Source organism: Pholcus phalangioides, unplaced genomic scaffold (genome assembly GCF_987345545.1).
Source record: "Pholcus phalangioides strain wild (caught in Gottingen) unplaced genomic scaffold, Ppha-v1.0 ptg000016l_1, whole genome shotgun sequence".
Classification (NCBI taxonomy): Eukaryota; Metazoa; Arthropoda; class Arachnida; order Araneae; family Pholcidae; genus Pholcus; species Pholcus phalangioides.
In genome coordinates, this window is record NW_028301609.1 from 12052091 (window position 1) to 12069483 (window position 17393).

A 17393-nucleotide genomic window follows, 5' to 3' on the forward strand; every position below is an offset into this window, starting at 1 on the left:
TCTCTTGAGGATAAATGAACATTTCTCAGTGTAAATTCCTCGGCTTTGTTTGTTTACATATTTTTACTCGATGTAAATTAATGTTAAGAAAATTACGTGGTATTTACTTTGGTAGGGCGAAAATACCTAAAAACAAGGTATGCTTTCACGAAATACAGTGATAACTCAATTTTCTCTAGAAATTTCTTTCTTTTCTTTTAAATTGTAAGTTAATTCCTGAAGGGGAACAGCTATACAGTCGAATCCCGTTATAACGAACACCAACAGACTGTAGAAATCACTTCGTTATAACGAAATTTCGTTTTAAAAGAATTCCAGGTTTCTGCATTATTCTTATGCAAACTTATCTGGGGGGGGGGGGGGGAATTAGAGAAGTTTTCGTTAAAACGAGATTCTCGCTGTAACGGGATTTGTTGAAACATAATTCGACTGTATTATACATTTTTTTAGAGATTTTTTTTTTTTGTTTGGTGAGAAAAACGCCGGTAAACATGGCGACAAGTTGCCAAGAGGGGAAACAAAACATCCTTTCAGATGTCTTTCTTGCCAAAGAAAGAAATCATCAGCAAGGAATAATACTATGAGGGTGGAAATGAGGAACCCCGGAAATGAATTTTGGAAGAATTTTAATTACATTGTATGCGCCAAGACCTAGGTTGCAACCCTAGTGCATCCTGAGGCATAACGTAGGGAAATAAAAAGCGTTTTTTTTTTTACCACTCGCTTACACACACTTACACTTCCGGCACAACTCACTAGGTAGTGAATTGCCCATGGCGATAGACCCGAGTTGTGCCCAGTATGAAAGAAAAGAAACAAAGCACAAACTATTGCCATTAGGATTCATATTGGATTAATTTTCCTGTCAAATGCAGGAACGGAAGTCAATACAAGAAGGGAATGCAAAAGCAGCTTCAATTGCAAGCGATATATATACAACAACAGTCAAAGACTTCATCAGTCATTTACATTTTTTCACTGTATTAAAACATCTGACCAACATTATTTCAGAATGGCAACAATATAATTGCTACCGCTGATTACCAACAAGAGACAGAACCAAAGGTAAACATTCATGTATTTGAGGATGATGTCACTCTTCGCTGTCCATACAAAGGTTTTCAACAGCTGGCTGATGCAAAGATTAATTTAGGAAAGAAAAAATTTGCCTGCCTTTGTAGGGAATCGAACCTAGCCATGGTCCCCACAATGGTAGGGCTGATCCATCGCTTGACCCAGGTTAATTACCATCATTTTTTGGTTATAGAAGAGCCAGTGAAAAGTCTGGTTTGGGCCCCCCCTCCCCGCTGAAGGATGTGGAGGCTATGAATCCTCGTTCTCTTACTTGCCTAAGGCGCTCACCCAGCAAAGGAGAGGATATGTGTTTGATTCCCCACAAAGATAGTTGAAAAATTAGTTGTTTTTGTAAATTTTCTCTCTTTCCTACATTCATTTTCGCAGCAGCCAGCTGTTGAAAACCTTCATAATCATGTATTTAACTATTAATGACTGTTTCGAACCTATATTCTGGGGATCTATGTATACCTTACAACAACACGTTCCAACATGTATCGATTCATTAGAAATTCCACATAGGAATGTGTACGAGTTACATGTATGGTAAAGTGGTAGTTGGACGTTTCCAAATTGATAAGTTTGTAGGACTATGGCTAGTATCTGCTGTTAATACAGTTGGAAGAGTGTACAACAGGCAGTACGAAAATCTGGGGGGCAGGGCCGTCGTAAGAGCATCATGGGCCCCCGGGCCAATTGGTTTTTCTGAAGCCATACCTGGAAAGTTCGCGAAAATTTCAATTAGTTTACATTTTTGTGAGGTTCCTCTTCTCTTGAAGCCCCGGGCCGTGCCCTAAGACGGCACTGCTTTGGGGGGGGGGGGAATGCTGTAAGAGAGCTGCAATTTCCAAAATAGTCTTCCCTTCTGATTTCATCTTCCATTTTTACTCTTACTTCTTCAGAATAGTTCTATCTGATATATCTTTCTAACTGATGTTATTGTATGGAGAACACAAATACTGAACATCTGTGGTGTCATTTCTGGCAAATTTGCATGTTTTGACTATCGAATCAAAAATTCTTTGTGTTTAAACTATGAAACCTGATATGACTTTCCCTCTTTTTGTAAAAGCTCACTCTCATCACGAATTACATCGTCGTTTTTATTATTCAAATGAAAATTATTTTCAGGGGAAAGAAAGAACTATCTATCTAATAATCGTTATTATTCCATAATTTTGGTTTTTTAATTTAAGAGCAAATTTCATAAATGTGTAAACTTTTGCAGTGCGCTGTATGTTTACCACAATCATACAGATAAAATTAGTTGTTTTTGTCTTTGCTTTGTTCGTGAATAAAAATAATAATGATACTGTCTAAAAGAAACATGTAGAAGCTGATCAAGAGAGGCCATGTATCCCGGACGAAAAGCATTCTTGGATTGGGCCGCCACATGAAATTTCAAACTTGAGAACAACCATTTTCCCAGAGTCGGAATCTTTAACAAAAGCTGAGAAGAAATATTTCAAAGAAAGCCGAGAAGTACAGGAATGGAACCAGAAGTATTGGCTGGAACACAACACTTCGTACAAAAAGGTGAGTTGTCCAACTTTGATACAACACATACAGCATTAGAATTGAAAAATAAAAGTCACTTGTCCCACAGCCCAGTGAATATGTTAACCTACTAGTCCATAGACATCATGAGTGGTCCGCTGAACAAAAAATCTTGTCTGAATAATCATTTTCCTAAATATATTGTCATTTGGAAAAGTGATATACCACCAAGGGATGTAAAAATCAATTAAAAAAACAATTAGAACTACTGGTCAAACCTTATAAAGCTACCACTGACTGAATGAACGCTGGAATTTTGCCACTACACTTATCCCGTTGCTGAGATCTCTTTGTGGCAGAGTCTGCAACACTTTGTTATGAGTAAAAATAACAAACATACACAAAATTTTTACAACATATTTTCCCCAGGATAATTGGGTGCTGTTGCAATTAAGAGATTTTGTATTGATCACAGACAAGATGGAGTTGGGAGTCGGAGGAAAGTTCTGAGGTTTCATTAAGAAGGATGAATGTACCTACACATATTAGGATGGAGGTATATTTTAAAAACAATTAGAGGGGGGGGCGATGCCATCTCATCTGTTATCTTCCACTTGTCATGTTATATACACAAGATGCAAACAAAATGAGCATCTTATTTGTAATATAAAATATCCATCGGAGCGAGTCACCTCGCTTAACATAACTTATTTGTGAGCAAATGGGTTTGATAACTTGTGGGCTAGAAGCCAGCATCAGTTTTATTGTGTTGAGTTCACTCGCTCTGGTGGATTTGATTAAAATATACAAAACAAAAATATTGTGTGGGGGAATGTATACAAATAGGGGATCACCCGTGCCATCTCGCTTAGCTACCTTAAAGTCTACCTTAGCTGCATAAAGTCTCCGCCTTAATAACTTGCTTGTAAAGCCACCACTGTTAATTCTGTGGTTTTCAATAAACAAGATAACTTTTTTGATAGGGAAGTATAATATACTGAACAGGGTTTTTTTTTGCTAAGATTAAAACAGCAACATTGATTACAAAATAGTTAGAACAAAATATCTTCAGATAAATGCATGTCTGTTTTTTAGCATATTCAGCAAAAAATAAGACATTTTCAAGTGTCAAACTGACTGGCGGCATTTTTTGCTACTAGTCCTGTGGAGCATCACATTATTTTTCCCCTGTACTCCAGTTTTTTAATCGCTGGTGTTCCACTCAGACCAGTGGACCACCAATGATTTCGAATGCTAACATATATGCATGTTCATGAAGATATATTCCTAGTTTTATTCATAGTAATTCCGTGCAGATCAGCAGAAGACTCAAAGGGCATGTTCAAAGTGGCATCCAAAGGTGTCGTTGCATAGTTCACATTGGCAAATGAAAGATTTGTGCACCGTATCGTAGAGTCTTGGTGTTGTATTGATCTTTTTCACTGTGACAAGGATTCTTGCAATGAAATCTTTCACAGAATGATTTGCGATTCTGTTCTAGAGAAGTGCTACCTCTCTTCAGTAGAGTATAAATGACGTCAAAGGGAGGACTTATGCTAGTTTGACATGTTTCTAAGTTCCTCTTTTCTACCACTTTGAGTAAATTGCGACCATAGATTCCATTGTAAATATTATTCATCTTGATGGGTACTATAACCCCCTCCAATTCTTTCTAAACAGTTTACGTATACACTGTGTATTGAGATATAGTTTGGGTATGCTACCAGCAACAGGGGGAGGGGAATCTTACTCATTTCTGGTCGGCATTGTCTGGGTTTGAATCATTGTAGGGGGGGGGGCATATCCATTAATAATCTACTTTTACTTTCAAGTCTTGGTTTGATTAGCCACTGTGCCAATAAATTGACTGTGGTAAATCAAAATATTCAAATGATTAGTTGGAGCATCGCCAAGATTCATTTGCTCACGATTTTTTTCGGATTCATTTGAAGGCCAGAGCAGCATTTGTGGAGGAATGCAAGAAACCCCACAAAGGACAAAAAGAAGATGTGATGCCTAGTGCTGAAGAAATGTCTTGTTTTTACAAGAGGTTTCTTGATGAAAATCACAGAAAACATGTACAATATAACTGGTGAGTGATAAAATAACCTTTTATTGTCATTTTTCAAATTGTAGTATTTTATTCAAAAATCAAAATTCTCATTCTATTCAGTGATTTCTATATGATTACATTCTCTGAAATTAGTTGGTGTAGTTTTTCCTGTCAATTGAGGTTGACAAATTCTATCAAGGGGCTTAGGATACAGGACTGGACGAATCTCAAACATTTACGTGCCCAACTAGGCATATAACTTGAAATAATAGATGTCTAAATCAATTGGCTGAAAAATATTGTCACTGGATTAACTTATTTCAAAAATTTTAAATAAAAATTGAGTATGAAAATTCAAAATGAATGTGGGTCACCAGTTAAAAGTTAGCCAAACCATATTCCACGCTGTTGGCATTGGAAAAGAACTAGTATGTTCTTCTTCCACTCAAACATCTAGCAGTAGTTTTGAACCCTAAAATCATTACAGCGGAGTTTGTCACGTCACATTTTACCTTCTCAAAAAAAAAAAGTTATTTGGGGCGAGAAATGTAACATATTCCCTTCTTTCAGATACCACACACACCCATTCAGTTTTAATGATTCCTTCTTGCAATGCTTTTTTGTGATTATATGATTAGTTTTTTCGTGATTAGCAAAAACTATAAGTGAAATTATTTCATATTTAATCTGTTACTTTTTTTAGGGAATGGTACAAGAAGAATGTATTCCTCGTTTACCTAGCTGCAAGAGCAAACATCTCGAGACTTCCCAAACTTTTTAATTATAGAACTAATCACGATAGGTAGAGGTAACGCTGTATTTAATTTATTGAACACTAAATCAAGTTGTTCAGATACATTGTTTTCCATCTCATTTGTAAACTAAATAAAAATGTATCTATAGTAGTTGATCCGAGTATTCGATCTGACTCTTCAATTTGTGGTCTGTTTGGGAAGAGGCAAAGCTAAATATAATGTTAAAAGCAGAGGTTGGCATGGTTTTGGACAGTATGCTAAAAACTATGGTAAATACTGGAGATTTTACCACATTGTCTAAAACTGCTCTAAACTGTCCAAACGCCAACCCCTTCCCTGCTTCAAAAACCATACATGAAAAATTAAAATCAATGTAGGTAATATCTATAGCCAAATAAAAAATGATGAAAGTGAAAACAGAGTTAATTTAAACGGTTATAAGACTGAACATTGAAGGACTAGAAACACCCAGCTTCCCATCTGAAGGAAATATTAAAGTGTTTCCAAATGATGGATGTATCTGGAATCGTATTAAATGAGTATATATATCTATATACATTTGTGTATAACAGAACAACAAGTCAGACTACAAGCATCGTGAAATAATTATGATGAATTGTGTGGTCTAAGAATCAGTCTAAATTAATATTGTAGCGTCCTTAGCACGTCTGGACTCAATAACTAAAGTTCCGTTAAATCATAAATGCACTTCTGGGGCCCCCCCTGTTAATGTCATTATCAGTGAATCCGCAAGTGAATGCGGTGGCGGTCCATCCCACTATGTTGGATGTCACAGTTGTAAGACTGACATTCATTTATGGAAACTGATTTTATCTCCTTCAAACCAACAACTTGACAGAGGGGCTAACAACACACCTACAACAAAAACTAAATCACTCTTCCAGACAGATTTATGATTTCCTGATCAATTTTAGAGGTAGAAAATTGTTTTATCATCTTGTGGTTTCTTTGAAGTAGAGTGAAACCTCTCTTTTTTTTAAAGCTACTGTGTTTTCATATTTTGCGGCTTTATGGTGTTATCATCGATGACTTCAGATAATTTTTTTAGTATGATTACTATTCTGTATAATTAAATGATAAACTACCGTTTTTCATGTCATAGTTTGGTACTTTGAGTAGGATCCCAAACCTGAAAAGGCCAAGGCATTTAATCCAATAAATTTTCTCCTAATAAGTATTCTAAAAAGAATTATTTTTTTTACCTTTTATTCTGTATTTTTCAAATATATATTTTCTTTGCCCAGTGTAGCAAATTTGAAGAATGAATAGTCAAGAAAATTAGATTTCAGAATGGCGGGAACGCGGCAAAACCGTAAATCCGCCTCTGATTTTAAGAAAAAAAAAATATTATTTGACAAAAGTGTAAATTCTAGGAAAATTTGTTTTAACATCTACAAAATGCAACCTGGTCATACTCTTTGTGAGCCAAATTTTCTGAAACTTTTATGGCATATATGCTCAACCCATGGCCCGCGACCTCAAACCTAATTTTATGAAAATGAATTAAGCGGCACATTTACAGATCACTCAAGTGACCTGCAGTGAAGTTCCATATCACTCAACTGGCCCGCAGTGAAGTTCCATATCACTCAACTGGCCCGCAGTGCAGTTCCAGATCACTTGAGAGTCATATTTACGAACTAGAATGACCCGTGGCACAATTCCAGAGCACTTAAGCGTTCCGCGGCTCACTTCAAGATAATTCAAGCAGCCCCCGATACATTTACAGATCACTTAATTGATCTGCGGCACAGTTTCGGAGCATTTGAGTGGTTCTCGGGGCAGTTCCACATCATTTATGTTGCCTGCGGCACAGTTCCGGATCACTTAAGTGGCCCGCGTACACGTTTTCAAACCAATTAATTTTCAAAATTAAGTGGCCGCATTCTCTTAACGATTGAGCACCCTTATTTTACGGTATCGTGTGAATAGCAGTGGCGTGACTAGTCATTGGCCTTCACGAAACGAGCGGCAACAACACCAAAAAATTTAAATGGCATAAATTGCCAGTCTGACCCGAATTCAGAGGTTACCATGGCCCACTAATTCAAAATACCTTTACAATCATGTCAACATGCCGCTAAATAACACGCTCTTAGAATAACCCTTACAATCATGTGTCTCATGAACTCACACACATTCAGAAGCGTATTTAAGGGGTTGGGGGCTCAGCCCGGAGTGGCACATTTCAGGAATGAGTGATCAGGGAAATTTGTAGAATGACAGAAAAGGGCAGAAAAATTTGACAAGGTTACAGGCGGTAAAAAATCATAAATCCGCGTCTTCCCAGAGTGTGAGTAACCAAAAGCGTGACGAAGAAAGTGTGTAAGCATCTAAGTGACGAGTCGAGTGGCCTAGAGTGTGTGCAGCATGTGAATGACCAAAACCGTGTGAAAGTATGTAAGTGACCTGAAGATTCACCTAGAGAGCGAGGGATCTAGAGCGTGCGCGTGCATGTGAGCGATGAAAAAGTGTGCAAAAATGTGAGTTATAGAGACAGTGAGGAATTAAATTTGTGACCAGGAAAGTGTGAGTTAAAGAGTGTGTAAGCATAAGAGTGACCCAGAGAGAAGAACCAAATCAGTGAATGACCAAATGGCAAGTAAAGTTGTCAGTGTGCAAGCATGTGAATGATCATAAGAGTGACCTAGAGAGAGTGTAAGCATGCTAGAAACAGAGAGCGAACAACCAAATGAGTAATAAAAATTACCAAGAAAGTAAGGAGTCGCCGAAAGAGTGACTCGGAGACAGAGGCGTATTTCCGGGGCGGGGAGCGAAGTTGCTGTAGGCCAGGGTGGCAAGTTTGAGGAGTGAGTGGAAAATTAGATTAACCATAGATTAGCAAAACCATAAATCCACCTCCGCAAACATTCTATAACGGAGTATTCAAATGTGGTATTCAAAATTGTGAGATTCTTTACACCAAGGGTGCACAACCTCCCGCCCGCGGGCCAAATGCGGCCCGCAAATATAGTAAAACATGTCCAAGTTGCACCCTACGGTTCCATTAATATCTGTCCCCCAAAGTTAGAGAGGTGTTTTACTGTAGTTTCCAATAGTATCCAGCCCGCGAAATGTGTTCCAGTAGAAAAGTATTAATATACACACAACGCGACAAATAAGTGGGATTAGCACATTTCCTTCATACAAATACGGGAAATGGGAATCCATATTTGATATCCCTATCTCGAAAAAATTGTCAATTACAGCCAAAAAAATTGCCACAATCTCTAGGTGGCACCCTCTCTCTCTTTAGACGTGTATGGTCCACGTCCCTTGGAGTCATCTGATGTGGCCTCCGACCCCAAACCTAATTTTGTGAAATTAAGCTGAGCGGCACATAAACAGATCACTTTAGTGACCCGCGATGCAGTTCCAGATCACCTAAGTGACCAACGGTGTTGTTTTGGATCAGTGATTCTCCCAACGTGGGCGTTAACGCCCTCTGGGAGGGGCGGTAGAAGCTACAGGTATAACATAGGATTCTATGGGGTAGATTGCGTTGGTGGGGGGAGATGGGAGAAAAATATTTCTGAAGAAGGGGCGATGGGGTCAAAAAACTGTTCTAGATCTAGATCAGTTTCCTCCCATTCCCCCCCCCCCAACACAATCTAACCCATAGGATCCTATGTTATACCCGGAACATTCTATCGCCCCGCCAGGGGGCGTTAACACCCACGTTGGGAATTACAGTTCTTGATCGTTGTTTTCAAACTAATGAAGTGGCCCGTACTCTCTAAAGAATGAGCATCCTTTGAAGACAGAGGCGAATTCGTGGTTTTGCCGCCATTCTCCCATTCTATTCCAATATACTTGACCACTCATTCCTAAAATTTTCCGCCTCTTCGAACTCGCCACAGGTGAGGGAGGATAAATCCCCCCCCCCTCCCTGTGAATACGCCTCCGTTCCAGATCATACGTGTTTTTCATTCCATTATTATTATTGTTTTTAGTCACACCATCTGTCAGTGACACGCTGCATGTGTGGCGCTGTGCAAATACGCGAGAAAAAGAAGCCTCTTAAGTCACATGTCACATAATGTGTGCGTATTGCAACAAACTCTCACGAAACAGGTGCGTATTCGGTCCAGCCTAAAAATACATATACATACATGAAAAACAAAGTGCCATATATAACACTCGCAATCCATTTCGGTTGATCGTGGCGTAACTATTATTGCGAAAAGAGGGGGAAAATAACAATATTTGTTGATCGTTCTACGCTACGCCACTGGATTTTTTTTTTTGTCGAGCGACTTATGGCCGTGAATAATAAGCTGCGGTACTTGCAGGATTACGTGAATATGTTGATGTCTCTTTCCTCTTTTACAGTTTTGTTTGCGGAAACTTGTCTCCTTTCCCTCCGGACGGGAGTGGGTGAGTTACTGATTGAGTGAGTGGTTTAGTGAGTCTATGTATGAAAGACTCACTCGCTCACATGGGTGAATCCACAAATGGTTAAAAATTAGTCAATTTGGTGAGGGTGACCATACTTCCCGTATTTTCCGGGGCAGTCCTTGTTTTTTTTCCCCCGTCCCAACTTTTTTTGGGAAAGTGTCTTCAATTTTCCCGTGTTTCAATCGAAATTCTCTTGAATTTACTTAAAAACGTGGATACAATAATTTTAGACAGATTGATTGAATGTAACATTATCATGTAAAAGTTGCGAAAAAATTTCATGAATTATATCGCATTTCGCTTGCCCCCCCCCCCTCATAAATCCGCCCTTGAACGCTCACCAGTTCACTCATTCCTTGGCCACTCATATTCATTCATACGGTTACTTCTTGAATACATTGGTTTTATATGCGATTTTTAAGGCTACGTACGTCCTCTTTAACCCCTCAAGCCCTGAGGAGATTTAAACGGAATCGCTGGTTTTCGTAGATGTTTAGTAAAACAAATTTGTGTATATAAAATAAGGTCCTGTCTATAATATTATATAGTAACATTTGTACAACTTAGAAATTTATGCGATATTTTCTTTGGAGAAAATTATTTTTTTCACTCCTATATATACGGTGCCAAAAATCGGATTTATAACACAGCCTCCTGGCTGTGAACTACAAACTCAATTATACAGGGCTTTTTAGCTCAAAGGGGTTTGAACACGCTCTTTACAATAGTATTTCGGATCCCCACGTGTTAAGCCGCTAACGCTCATCACTCACGCTCATCACGATAAATGAAAATAATACAATAATTAAGGTTTTGTGTATAAAAAGCCACATTATTCCTCTTCTGAATGTTACCAAACATGCAGAGATCGTGAAATAATATCATGGAATAGCCACTTCACGATCAAGGACGTAATATTGCGTCCAAACGATTATGGAATAAAGTCACAAACAAGCTCTCTGTTTTCTGTCCTCTCTTCTCAGCACCGTAAGGATTTGTAGATCCCTACGAAGTTGTTCTTTCCACCTTCCTTTTATTTCTATACAATTATTAGTGACCCCCCACCCCGACATATGATGAACCTTTCTACTATATACGTATAAGAGCAAAAGAAAAGTGGTTGGTTGAAGGTGAGAAGAGAAATTTACTTCGTATAATTACACTCTTCTTATCTCTGCACTTAGTGGCCGTTCAAGTATTACGTCATCATCGATGGGGGGGGGGGGGAAAGAGGAGGTTTCTGATTTTCTGACTTTTGATGACAAGGGAGGAGGGGGGTTTGGATAATGCTTACGTCATCAACCACCCTTTGTGAAAAAAAGAAATATTCTTAATGGCATCTTACTCGGTGCCCCAAAAACAAGAAAAAACCTTTCCATAGTTTGTGGGCACTTGAAGTAACATTTCCCCATCGACAAGTGCCCTACAGAGCTACTTAAGTGATCTCTCAATGTTTCGCGGATCCAAGTGGTCTGGAAATGTGTCCGGGCCACTTAAGTGCTCTGGAACTGTGCCACGCATCTCTCAAGTGATCCGTAATTGTATGCCGCGGATCACTTAAATAATCTGAGAATGTGCCGCGGTGATGTAGAACCGCACTGGGAGCCAGTTAAGTGCTCTAAAACTACGTCACATGTCACTCAAGGGATCTCTAAGTGTTCTGTCACGGATCGCTGAAGTGTTCCGAAACTGGCCCGGGTCATTTAAGTGATCTGAAAATTTGCCACGGGCCACTTAAATGCTCTGGAATTGTACCACGGGACACTTAAGCTATCTGTAAATGTGCCGCTTAATTCATTTTTACAAAATTAGGTTTGAGGAGGGCAGGCCGCATCAGATAACCCCCAGGGCCATATTTGGTCCGCGGGAAAAGGGCCTTTATGTGATTTATCATCATATGGCTTATATATATAGAGGGTGGGTCGCAATGAATTTTATTAAAGATAAATTTTGAGTTCACAGCCTTCAAATAACATTGAAATTAACAGAAATTGATTATAACAACATATAAAGGTATTTTCTTCCGAAATTTCAATTAAAAAATAATTTTTGCTTTAAAAAAATAATTTTTTTATCATTGGGAGGGGGGCCATGGGCACCCTTCCCTATGCCCCCCCCCCCACCTGCGTACGTCTCTGATCCCACGAATATGCGTTAGGATTCAGAGGGGCGGAGCTGATGACGAAATTTTGCTGACAAGGGGGAGGGGGTCAAAAATGGCTAAAAATTTGCTTACGTAATACTTGAACGGCCCCTTATGTATTAAACTGTTTTCTTTCATTTGGTTTTTTTCCCCCTTCAACTTCTTAACCTTTCTCTAACGTGAGGTTAGGTTAGAACGCGGTTACCATATTTTTCGCCAAATAGAGATCATCCGAATTTCTCGCCAGTACCTTGTAAGGGAAGCGGTTAAAAAAAATTAAGATATGCAGTTGGCCGACGTGTACGTCGCCAAAGATTCGGTCTTTGGCCGGTCCCATATATATACATAGATCCTTATACATCTCTATATATGTATCGCTGATATCGATATTCAGATAATTTTTTGATCGTTAGGGTTGCCATAGGTAACCATTGATTAGCTAACCTATATATAAATTAACCATTGGTTAGCTATAGCTAATTACAAAGCCGTAGCGAGAAGGGGGGACTCGGGCATGTGCCCCCCATGAAATGTGAGAAAATGACGGAAAAGAAGGGGGGGGGGGAAGATGGCCAAATCTATTGCTCGACCACTTTGCCCCCCCCCCCGAAATGCAAGTGGAACCCCCCCCCGACAGAAATTTCCGGTTACGGGCCTGGCTAATTATTAATGGCCATAATTAACACAAAAACATATTCGTCACGTCATTCATTCATTCAATTAACGCAAAAAAAATAAATCATCGCCAAGTCGGCGATGACACCGAATCACACGGATCGATATATAGGGGCCAATGAAAGCCATACAAAAGCCCGAATTTCGGATATTTGCCGGTGTCAACTTCGGGCTTTGGCAGTAACATATGCAAATGGTTCAAATTTGAAGGCACCTAAATTATGAGGGCCATAGGTCGGTCAAACATGCTCAACTTATGACCTTAAACGTAATTTTGTAAAAGCGAAATGAACGGCACGTTCCCAGTTCTCTTAAGTGTCCCACGGCACATTTCAGATTACTTAAAGGACCCTGGGGGAGGGGGGCTCTGTTGCAGATTATTAGTTTATCTGTTCCAATTAAGCGGTCCACGGCACGCTCCCAGATCATTAAAGTGGCTCGCGGCACATTTATCGATCACTTAACTGACCAACAGAACATTTACTAGATCACTTAATGACCCGCGGTACAATTCGTACATTACTCAAGTTGGTGGTTCTCAGCCTTTTTTGACATGTGGAACCCTTTCTAGCATATAATTTCTTTGGCGGAGCCTCGCAAAGTTATTGATTTATTTTTATTATTTTAAAATTTTTACTGATTTTTTTTTTCTCGAGCGGCCGCGGATCCCCTGGGGAGTGCACAACGAGCACCGGTAGCGAACCTCTGACTTGAGTGATCCGTAAAGCATTTACAGATCACTTGATTGACCAGCGGTACATTCCCATATTACTTAAGTTATCCGCAGAGCTTAGAGATCGCTCAGGTGATCGGGACACATCTACAGACGTGCGGTGCGGTTCACTTAAGTAGCCCGCGGCATATTCTCACTTAAATTAAATGGTCCGTGGCACATTTTCACATCAATCAAGTGACCCGCAGATCATTTACAAATCACTCAAGTGGCCCACGACACGTTTTCAAACCAGTATAGTGGCCCGCACCCCTCCGAAAGGTTGAGCACCTTTTCCTTAGGTAAATGGTAAGTTTGCTCATTTTGCCCATCCGGAAATAAGCCAGATAATCTAGTCTCGCTTTTTCTTCACGGAATAGGAAGTGCTTACAACAATTTCCCCAGTTTTGTATGCACATCCTATTTGATCAAGATTATTGTTTTAACCCAATATAATAAGAGACGCTCTTCTTTTCCCTCTCTTGCCCATCAGCCAATTTACTTTCAATGGACAAATATTTGCAGCTCGTTTCCGAGAAACACGGGGAAAAAAAAATATCGGAAAAGTAAATAACCTTTTTAATGGACAAGTTTGTTGTTCAAGTCGCATGTAATATATCAAAAAGTTCTTTTCTTCTTTCCTAGGAATTCTGTGTCAATGGTAGAATTCTAAGATGGCGGGCCGCCAAATAGAAAAGAAAACAAGCAAAAAATAATATCGATTCAATAAAAAGAACGTGATGGAAACATCCAAAGATAATGACCATTTGATGACGAAAGAATCTTTCCGCAATTCAGACGATTTTTATTGACTGTTATCTGTAATATTTCAAGATATCTCCTCTCAACGTTATTTATTTATTCATGTCCTTAATAAGAATTCGGTTTGGTATAACATAGCAAAAAAAGAGGTCTTCTCTTCAATTCTTTAGAAATTATCACTCGATAAATAACCCAAATGATATTCTCCCTGAAAGCCATTTCTATTTACTTGTTTGTAATAGCGGAACAAGGGCATCTCTCTCTCTCACTCCTTCTAGAATGAATTTCAGCAAAATAATTCTGGAATGTGTTCGTGGTGTTTGTTTGAATACCGAGTGTTTCACAATGCCCCTTCGAATTTACGATTATCTTTGGTCAGTTAAACTCACTTTGCGATCGCAGACGAAATATTTCTTCCAAACACCAGTATAATTCAATCTAGTTCTCTATGGTTTCTTTCCTCTCTCCTCACCCGGAGCTTTACTGTAACCCTATAAACCGAAGTTGTTTTTTTTCCTTCCGTTCTTTATATAATCCTGTTAGTGACTTCCCCTCTCCCCCCCCCCCCATTATACCCATATAACGTATCTTTCTACAGGGTGTCCCACAAAAATCTGATTTTAAAATGAACGGTGATCGATAGAAGAATAAAACAAGTTGTATGTTCATTCTGAAATCCGTAAAAATCTGATACGGAAGTTTTAAAATTAGTTTAAAGTATTGCCGATCGGGGGGGGGGCTGTATGCTGTAATCGCAGTTTGGAGCCCGAGAAATAGGCTATAAACTGTCCTTCGCAAGCAGTTGTTGCAATCACATCAGAATAGGTTCGAAAATGTGCACCTTTCGCAGCACGGATCCGCATCTCATAGTGGGGCCCCTCATATGCTAACATCAGTGCAGAACAAATCTTTAAAAATACTTACATGCTCGAATCATTGCCAGCCACCAGATCGAGCATTTAGTTGAAGGGGGGAAAAAATAGATTCCCGTGCAAATTTTTTATATTTCCCGGGCATGTCCAGCGATGCACTTGTCCAGCCCTGGCTGGCAAGCAGTTCTAGGAAGAGATTTGACAATAATAGACTAGGACAATGATTCTAGAGCAGCGGGTATGAATAAGTGAGCGAGCAAATAAAGGATTTAGTGACTGAGCAAGTTGAGTGACGAGTAAGTGAAGGGGAGTTAGAGACTGAACAAATGAGGTAGTAACAGAGCAGATGAGTTAGTGACTGAGCAGATAAGTGAAGGAGTTAGTGACTGAGCAGATAAGTGAAGGAGTTAGTGACTGAGCAGATAAGTGAAGGAGTTAGTGACTGAGCAGATAAGTGAAGGAGTTAGTGACTGAGCAGATAAGTGAAGGAGTTAGTGACTGAGCAAGTGAGTGACGAGTAACGGCCGTATTCACCAACAGAGTTTAACTGCAATCGACAAAGATTAGTTAAAATCTCGAATTTAACACCAATCCGTTTCGATCTCATCAATCGAATTAACACCAATCCGTTCCTTTAACCTGCGATCGCGGTTAAACTCGTTGGTGAATACAACCGTAAGTGAAGAAGTTAGTGACTGAGTAGATGTGAAGGAGTTAGTAATTGAGCAAGTGAGTGACGAGTAAGTGAAGGAGTTGGGGACTGAACAAGCGGGAGGATGAATAATCAAGTGAATGAGCAAATTAGCGAGTAGGTGAGCAAACAAGTGAGTCACTTTCTCGCCAGCTTATTCGCTATAGCTCACTCATTCATTCACTGGTGGGGTGAACTGTTTGTCGATTTTTTTCCGTCGGTAAATTGCGTGGCGGTGAATTTTCCGTAAAATCGAATCCCTCTTCAAAGTTAAGTGATGAAAATTGTAATACGGCGATACACACACGCACAAAAAGAAAGCAAAATGCACTTTTTTTTTTCATAATATAATCAATTTATATAATAGCATCGTCATTTTTTTATATAGAAAATATAATATGTATTTATATGTAAGAAAATAAAATAAAAACACTTTTTTTTGGAAACAAAATCACACGTACAATGACGACATACAAACAACGATGACGGGGGAATGTACGCATCATACATACATCATATAGTAGATCGATTTGAGGTGTCATGTCATTAGGAACTTTTGGAAAAAAAATTGCATAATTATCAATATTATTTCACGAAAAATAATCCGGATACAATAATTCTTGTCTGAAAGAGGAAAAAGAATAATGGCGTTCGTGAGACATATACACATACTTGAATAGTTTTTAAGGAAGTGGTTTTTGTGGTTCATCCACGTGCCATTCAATTGAGATTCACGATATCCGTCTCCTCTTATAGTGGTTAATAAATAGATAAAAAGAAATTAAAAACTATGATTCAGGTTTCCTTCTAGGTAACCTTAAACCGGATTCACACTAGGGCTCTATAGTAAGGGATGTCTCATCCATTTGAAGATGTCCTCGCCGCCTTGGCTCAGTGGACGTTGCCTGGAATCGGATGCGTGACGTCTCACTGCTATAATAATTTTTAACTGAAGTGACCTTGAAATACCAGAGTAGCCAGTGGCTATAAACCGGTTCTGTCAGGGTGATGACATCAGCTCCGGCGCGTCATGAAACAACCCTTATTATATAGTGCTAAAACCGGTTTTGAGGTGTGGCTAGCAGCACAGTATGAACTATTAATGGTCTATTTTAGGTAGACACGCCCCTATAAAAACCGGTTTTTTTGCACAGCTCAGGATCTCGTAGCGCGGTGGGTGTGGACCCGGATTTGATAAATTACGGTTAAAAGATTTTTGGTGTGTGTCAGTTAAATGCATGTTTTCTTTTTATGATGATTTTCAATGATGAGAAAAACAATTTTTTTTTTCATCAATCCAGTTATATTTGGATATGAGTTTTCGGGAGATATATTCAAGCTATAAATCTAAGAATTGTCTCTTTTTAAAGCTGAGGAAATAAGCTTTCATTCGATATGCAACACGGCTATAGTTGAAAAACAGAAATTCGACGAAGAAAGGCAAATTGCAATATGGCGGCTTCAAAGAGTCGTTAGAAACTGGGGCAAAAAAAAAAACCAGAACAACTACGTGAAGGTGTTTTAATACTATCCATGTTGTATATCAAATGAAAGCTCTTTTCATAATCTTATACACGAGACTACACACTGCTTCGTACCTCTGATGGACCTCGCGTTGTCGTGCTTTGAAGTTCATGACGCAGATAACGTGTAAACAATGCCCTAGCCTATGAGATTCTAAGCCGACATGAAGCCGCACTGCGGTCAGGAATGGTTGATTTGGCGTAAGGATTGGCCAGA

General features: G+C 39.1%; 1 protein-coding gene across 1 annotated transcript; it reads left to right on the forward strand.

Annotated features, from left to right (window-relative positions):
• Window positions 1-9: 9 nt before the first annotated feature.
• Coa8 (Cytochrome c oxidase assembly factor 8) lies at window positions 10-5529 on the forward strand. Its single transcript, XM_089245607.1, has 4 exons — window positions 10-137; window positions 2398-2610; window positions 4524-4663; window positions 5328-5529. The coding sequence occupies exons 1-4, from the start codon at window positions 15-17 to the stop codon at window positions 5428-5430; spliced, it is 579 nt and encodes a 192-aa protein (XP_089101733.1). The 5' UTR covers window positions 10-14; the 3' UTR covers window positions 5431-5529.
• Window positions 5530-17393: the final 11864 nt, after the last annotated feature.

Excerpts from the sequence above, each read along its gene's own strand:
- Coa8 (XM_089245607.1), top strand. The coding sequence starts at position 15 with ATGAACATTTCTCAGTGTAAATTCCTCGGCTTTGTTTGTTTACATATT. Across the intron at positions 2,611-4,523 it reads ACAACACTTCGTACAAAAAG|GCCAGAGCAGCATTTGTGGA; the intron begins GTGAGTTGTCCA and ends ATTCATTTGAAG. Across the intron at positions 4,664-5,327 it reads AAACATGTACAATATAACTG|GGAATGGTACAAGAAGAATG; the intron begins GTGAGTGATAAA and ends TACTTTTTTTAG.